The 7431-nt window shown below is 35.4% G+C and overlaps 1 protein-coding gene across 1 annotated transcript in view; it reads right to left on the reverse strand.

The window, feature by feature from the left end:
* The window catches only part of arrb2b (arrestin, beta 2b), a 52224-nt gene that overhangs the window by 4693 nt on the left and 40100 nt on the right, over positions 1 to 7431 (reverse strand). The window contains exons 14-20 of the mRNA XM_082149208.1: positions 6351 to 6506; positions 6014 to 6210; positions 5492 to 5551; positions 4352 to 4419; positions 3577 to 3712; positions 2713 to 2797; positions 1506 to 1578 (exon numbers count right to left, since the gene is read on the reverse strand). Of these exons, the coding sequence (XP_082005334.1) occupies positions 1506 to 1578; positions 2713 to 2797; positions 3577 to 3712; positions 4352 to 4419; positions 5492 to 5551; positions 6014 to 6210; positions 6351 to 6506 (775 nt within the window). The remainder of the gene's footprint in view (positions 1 to 1505; positions 1579 to 2712; positions 2798 to 3576; positions 3713 to 4351; positions 4420 to 5491; positions 5552 to 6013; positions 6211 to 6350; positions 6507 to 7431) is intronic.

A 7431-nucleotide genomic window follows, 5' to 3' on the forward strand; every position in this document is an offset into this window, starting at 1 on the left:
GCAGTGTTATCGTTAAGTGAAAACTATTACAATTAGTCAACTGAAATAAAATAAGATAAATATTGGATTAATAAGCTTATAAATAAAATAAGCTTAAGTACTAAAAACTCAGAAATAGATGAGAAATATATAACAAAAAATAAAGAGAAATATTAATAAATATACTATAACAGTATATAATACTAAAGCTAAATTTAAGGACACCTGGTTCAGTGAGCCCTGTCGAATAATAGAGACATGTCTGTGTGCCGATCCATAACAACCTCAAACAGCACCTTGCATGTGTTGGATCATTAAGCAGCACTTCGGCTGAGTTTTGAGAGAGAAAAACTAGTTTGACAAACTGTAAAATGTGATTTATGGGGACATCAGGAGAACATATGGTGAGGAAAGGAAAGACAACATAAAAAAAGAGGAAAGAGGAAGAGACATATACAAGGATCTATAGTATGCTACGCATACATGATTTGTTTTTCTGAGAGGAAGTTATAAAAGCCGAACAAAGGGAAAACACCTGGGTCATTTCAAGGTTGACGCTAAAAAAATAGTAACTAGCCGTTCATATCATTGGTTTCAAATGGATGAGCGCAAAAAAACAACAGAGCGCGGCTATCTGAACAGCTCCGGACTAGAAAAAAAGCCTAAAGAACAGCGACGGTCCTTGTTTTTGGGGGATGAAAGAGCAGCACGGTCTCATCTTGTGGAGAGGGTGGAGAAAAGGTTCCAAGAGCCATCATCGACAACTAGGGATGGGCTCAGGGTCACAGGATCCAGAACGAACAGTTAGATATGAGACTCACCATGAAGAATGTCGACCCACAGACTTGCTGTAGGTGTCGTGGGAGTGAAGAACCACATCAGTAACCTGTAGTACTGAAAGAGAACAGTCTTTGTCGTCCTATCAGCATTAAAAAACTAGTGACTAAGAGGCGAGATTGGACCATCATGGGGTTGTCAGCAGCGGCATGAAGGGATCAAGGCATTTGGCATCATGTCAAATGAGGGATGCTACTGTAAAATATTTGTATAACAACTACAGAAAGGTTGAGAAGGTCACAGACTGGTCCAACTTGAAACTATTAACAAGGGAGTAACTTTTGGGTGTTTGGCAGGAAAAAGAGCAAAGCTGTACAGTGGAGAATGAACTGGAGTTTCCACGGGGCGGTTGGTCTCACAAACATGGCTTTAGCTTTAGCAACAACAGAGCTTGATTAAATCGGTGAGGATAAGACAGAGAACATTAAGTGCTATAAAATCCGTTCCGATCACACATTTGTGAGATGCGCATTGAACACATTCCTACATCACAGCAACTAAGGCATTGAGGAAAACAGGCTGCGCATGAGGTGATGGCATGTACAATTAGAAGTAAAACACAAAATGAGAGAGTATGGTAACAGAAGAGATCTTATGAAAAGATGATGGAAGACTCAATTTGAGGGAGTTGAAGAGAGGGACAGAGAAGACAGAGAGAGATGGAGAAAGTGGGACGGAGGGCTACTCACTCGGCTTCTACCTGAGCCACGGGACATTTGTACTGTGCGGTGCTGAACAAACAGATATCGGCATACTGTCGCACTGTGGGGAGAGAGCAGGGATACACAGCAGGGTTACCAGGGGCGGGAGGGAGCATAGATGAAACAAACACACGAGAAAATCACAGACAGGACAGCTGACATTCACACTAAACTACAGAATGAACACATCAGCACAACAGGACCTGAAGGGTAAACTTGAGAAAAGATCTAAATAGCACAAGGACAGAAACATATTACAATCACATACTCATGTACACCATTAAAGTCAACATGAAATTAAAATGAAATACACTACCTTTCAAAATGTTGGGGTCAAGAAATTAATACTTTTGTTCAGTACACATAATACATTAAACTGATCAGGAGTGACTGTAAAGACATTTATAACGTTACAAAAGATATCAATTTCAAATAAATGCTGTTCTTATGAACTTTCTAGTCTCTAAAAAAATTCCATCACTGTATAAGAAATGTTAGATAATAAGAAATGTTTCTTGATCACTAAATCAGTATGATTTCTGAAGGATCATGCGACACTAAATAATTTTTATTTTATATTAAAAATATATATAAATTCAGCATTGGTGAGCATAAGAAACTTCTTTCAAAAACAATGAAAACATCTTGTTAACCCCAAACTTTTGAATGGTTGTGTACCAGATTATTATTATTATTTTAATATCCAGTAAATATATTTAGTAAACATTAATAGATATTAAACATCTGGTTTGACTGAGAAATGTCATTACGGAAATAAATGAAGTTGTGAGCACCATTTCATGCTAACTTTTGATACACAAACTATAACCAAAGCACAGAAAAAGCAGCATTTCAGTGCAAACACACCTGTGAGCTACTAAGATATTTGAAATTCTGTCACAAATGAATAATGAAATGGATTCATTGTGAAGTAAACAACATTTATCAGCAGTAAACATCTGTGAGTGCATGAGATACAAATGCAGGACAAAAGCAACAGGAAAGGAAAAGGGGAAGAGGAAAGCTAAATGATTTAATATAGCTGATGTTAGCAATTCTAAAGGCAACTTTAAAACAAAAACAAACACAAAAGTTAAGCTAAAAATAACATTTAGTGTTTTTACTTGTAAGTTGTAAAGCATTGTATCATTTCCTCTAAATACATGTAATAAAAACGATTAAATGTTCACCTCACCAGATATTTTAACTCGTTTAACTGTTTTGGTGGAGTTGTTGGTGACATGGACATTGACACTGATAGGTTCACCATGGTAGTAGAGCTGAGAAGGAGAAGGAAACCAAATACTTTTTAATAACTGTGAATTGCTTAACATAATTTGCACATTTGTTCTTTTACACACTTGACACAAACCTGCTTCCTCTTGTTCACTCATTCACTTCGGTTGAATAGTGCTTGTATTGCGCAACATTTTAGTCATTCCCGCAGGTTTCGCACGCACCACTGATCTATCTAAATGGCGTTCTCATAAAGCCGCCTCTCAAACAGCTTGTGAGTACCAAATTGACTTCTTTTTCATGGCTTATTGCACTTAAATGAGACAAAACGCATGTTGTGTTGTGTAACAGTATATTGGATCCGTGCATAAGCTCTTAAAGTGACAGTAGCCTAATAAACCTGCTGCTTTCAGTAATGTTAATCAAAGAACAAAAGACAAAGAAACTCTTGTCTCTTGACTGAATAACTTTTGTAACTTTAATTGTAAGCATTCATCTGCATTTAATTTTTACAATGCACACTATCCAGTGATTTGGAACATTTGATTACTTAAATTTCTTAGTATTTCTTAGACCTACCTGAAAAACTGAAAGCCATGTTCATTTCATTTATCTCTTTATTCTTTTATATTTATTTGTGCTATCATTCGCAATTTATTTATTAATATTTTATTACTGACAGTTGTTTTTTTGTAAATGTAGTTCAACGTATATATGTATATATTACAGTTTTCCCTGTGGTATCGAAACGCGAATATCGATATTTTTCAAGGTATCGTATCGAAGTTGGAATTTTCAGTATTGTGACAACACTAGTTCACACCTCTTTGTCTAGCGAGGCCTCGAGGTGAAGGGAGCGGTCAGACATAAGGAAGCTGCGTGTGGTCTCCACCATTGGCTGCGGCCCAGGCTTCTCTGGAGCGTACTGCACCTTACGAATGACCAACCGCACAGAGTTCCTGTTAAGAAGAGGCCAGTTAGACACAACTTCTGCTGTACTGTCATTGCAAAGAAAGAAAACACTTCTCCCTCTGAGTAAAGATGTACATTACAATTCAAAAGTGTGGGGTCTGTAAAATTTTTTGATGTTTTGAAAAGAAGTCTATCATTTATTTGATGTAATTTATTCCTGTGATGGCAAAACTGAATTTTCAGCATCATTACTCCAGTTTTCAGTGTCGCATTCTCCTTCAGAAATCATTCTAATATGCTGTTTTGCTGCTCAAGACACATTTATTATGATTAATGTTGGAAACAGTTGTGATGCTTAATAATATGCTTAATAAATTATACTTTTTTTTCAGTATTCTTTGATGAATAAAAAGTTCAAAAGAAGAGCATCTATTTAAAATGGAAATATTTTGCAATAATATAAAAGTCTTCATTGTCAAATACTATCCTTGCTGTTAATTTCTTTATATAAATAAAATAAATAAATAAATAAATAAAATCGTACTGATCCCTAACTTTTGAATGGCAGTGTATACATCCTGAACAATATTCGGTGGTGGTGAGGGTACCTGATAAGTCAACTGGCCACTCAATGTATATTAACAGTTAAAAAAAAGAAAAGAAACTCACAAGGAGCAACACTTTACCGTTTGTGAGTCTTCTCATCCACAGTTTTGGCACAAAATGCCCTGACTTCAAAGTCAACACCACATGCCTATGAGTCAAAATACAGAGATATATTACCACGGAGAAAAAAGAAAAGAAAAGACATTTTAAACAATGTTACACATAAGTGTGCACTACCGTAGCTGAAGGATAGCTTGGTCAAATAGTCGGTCATTAAAGTCGTCATGTTGCGACAGTCTTTTCTTCCCTAATGTGACGTACAGTACTGTGCAAAAGTCTTAGGCACGTTAATATTTTCCATTTAAAAACAATTGTTTTTTAGCCAGTTATTAATATCTTTTGCTGTAGCGTATCAGTAGGAAATATCAGTTTACATTTCCAAACATTCCTTTTGCCATTTATTTGAATAACCCAGTAAGATTTTTCCATGCACAAGGAGTCTGACAACAGCCGATATGCTCCACACAAAGATCTGATCTCACCATCATCAAATTCGTCTGGGGTTACATGAAGAAACAGAAAAAACTGAGATAGACTAAATCCAGAAGAACTGTGGCAACGTCTCCAAGACGCATGAAGAAACCGACCTGCAAATTTAGCTGAAAAACTATGCTCAAGTGTACCTGGACAAAAGCTTTTTTAAACACAAAGGGTTGTCATATTGATAAATATTAGTTTGATTTAGTTAATAAAAGTTAATTGAAAAATAATATCTATTTATGACATTATTTTTTAAAGCATCCTCACTTTATAGCATTTAGTCTGTTTTTTTTTCTGTTTCTTCATGCAAGTTCAGATGAACTCGACGATGGTGAGATCAGATCTCTGTGTGGATCATACCGGCTGTTCCAGCTGTGACAAAAATCTCACTGGATTATTACAATTAATGGCTAAAGGAATGTAATATTTACTACTGACACACTATAGCAAAATATATAAATAACTTGCTTATACCCTTTTTTGTGTGCCTAAGACTTTTTCACAGTACTGTATATCTGAGTGAAACTATCTCGAACAAGAACATGTAGTGCGGGACTTGATTTTGTCCAACGGGACTTGATTGTATCGTTGTGGTTTGCTATTGTTGTGTTTACTGCACCCTCGTGTCAGTAAACACATCATCAGAGAAAATATAATAAAATATAATGATATGTCATTACCTTTCCTGTGTCCTCTGGGCCGGGCTGTAGAGTCACTGAACAGGGAAGGTTCTGAGGAATCTTTTTAACAAATAAAACGACTTTAGCAAAATAACCTGGTCACAATCAAGAAAATCGTTCAAACAGAGTGAATATAATTTTTTTCTAGTGTTTCACAAGACAGTTTTCAGTAAATTTGATTGGGTCTGTAAAGTTGTAACTAATTACTGTGCTGTGTAAAGGCCAATTCACACTGCACCAACAGACGGCAACAGACACTTTGTCGGGATTTGTCGGATCTGTCTGTTACCCCTGTCAGTTGGCGTCTGTCGGAGCTTGTTTGTACTGTAATCTGGTGATTGTCCACGTTGGTCTGCGTCTGTCGGTGCAGTGCGCATTGGTCTTAAAAAAGGTATCATAAAAGTTCTAATTTGTTTCACTAAAGTTATACACTGACTGAATAAAAACACATATGTACAGCTGAACATTAGAAATACTGAAATGTGTAAGTGGAGCAAAAAAAAAGTAAAAGTTAAGAGTCACCGTGAAGTTGAAGGGGTACGCGTTCTGGCCTAGCTTCTTGAGCAGTCTCTCCTGTAGCCGACTGAGCGGTTTGCGCTCCTCAGGCAGAGGGGGAAAGGCCTGGAAACTGGAGATGAAGAGATCCTTTCGGAAAGAAAGGCCCAGCACGTCCAGGTCTTCACGACCATATCGGAAGGCACACGTCAGAGTCACAAAAACTGGTAAAAACGCACAAAGTACAGAGGAGAGAGACAGAAAAAATAAATAATGGTTTTGATGAAGATTATTTCATGTTTAAAAAAAAACAACTTTGCAAGCAACACAAGAAAAATGGAGATACAGTAAATCAATGTGTTACCTTTTCTGTCTTTTAGGTATTCTGGGTCAATCAAGAGCACTCCATCTAAAGTCAGACAAAATACAGTGAGCAAATATGAAGAGAGAGAAACTGCAAGAAGTCCCAGTATAAAGAGTACATAACTACTGGCACCTAAAAAAAATTCCTTTGCAAAAACTTATTTTATATATAGTTTTTGAACTATTTTGAACTTGTTGCCATAAAAAATAAGATACATGTGCTAAACAACGTGTGTGATGGTAGTGGATAAAGACTAAAAATCTGTCTGCACATGTATCAGTAATTAAATAAAAAAATAATGAAGATTCTCACAAGAACACATTCTGTGTGAGCGGCCCTAAATAACCTCAACTTCAAAATGGGTTGGTATGGACTGCAAACTACAAACTGTTCAGTGATTAGCCAATAAAACAAACAATATATTAACCTCCAAAAGCCACTTTATGGAAAGTCTATTTAATGAGTAACACATCTGCCAGAATAATGTCTTTGAAGTTAGAACTGTCTTCATTTGGTGGCATAGATTTATTCTCAGACATAAACTGTGATTTATATAATGAATTAATCTGTATATCATGTAATTAATTGGATTCATATTTTAATTTGACAGTTCTTAATTGACCATTTTCTACAAAAACAGAAAAATTGCACTTTTAAGACATAGGACACATAGAAAAGGAAACTATAAACAATTAGAAGAAACACTAATGTTGAAAAGTTTGGGTAAATAAGATTTTTTTTAAGAAATTGATACTTTTATTGAGCAAGGAAGCATTACATTGATCAAAAGTGACAGTAAAGACATTTATATTGTAACAAAAGCCATGATCTATTTTTCAAATAAATTTAGTTCTATTGAACTTTCTATTCATCAAAGAATCCTGAAATAAAAACTCAGGATTTTCCACAAAAATATTATGCAGCACAACGGTTTTCAACATTTATAATATAAGACATGATTCTGAAAGATCATGTCAGCTTTGTCATCACAAAAATAAATGACATTATAAATGTGTTAAAACAGAAAATAGTTATTTTAAATTGAATACTATTTCACAGTATTACTGTTTTTGCTATATTT

Source organism: Leuciscus leuciscus (genome assembly GCF_965113295.1).
Source record: "Leuciscus leuciscus genome assembly, chromosome: 2".
NCBI classification, from domain to species: Eukaryota; Metazoa; Chordata; class Actinopteri; order Cypriniformes; family Leuciscidae; genus Leuciscus; species Leuciscus leuciscus.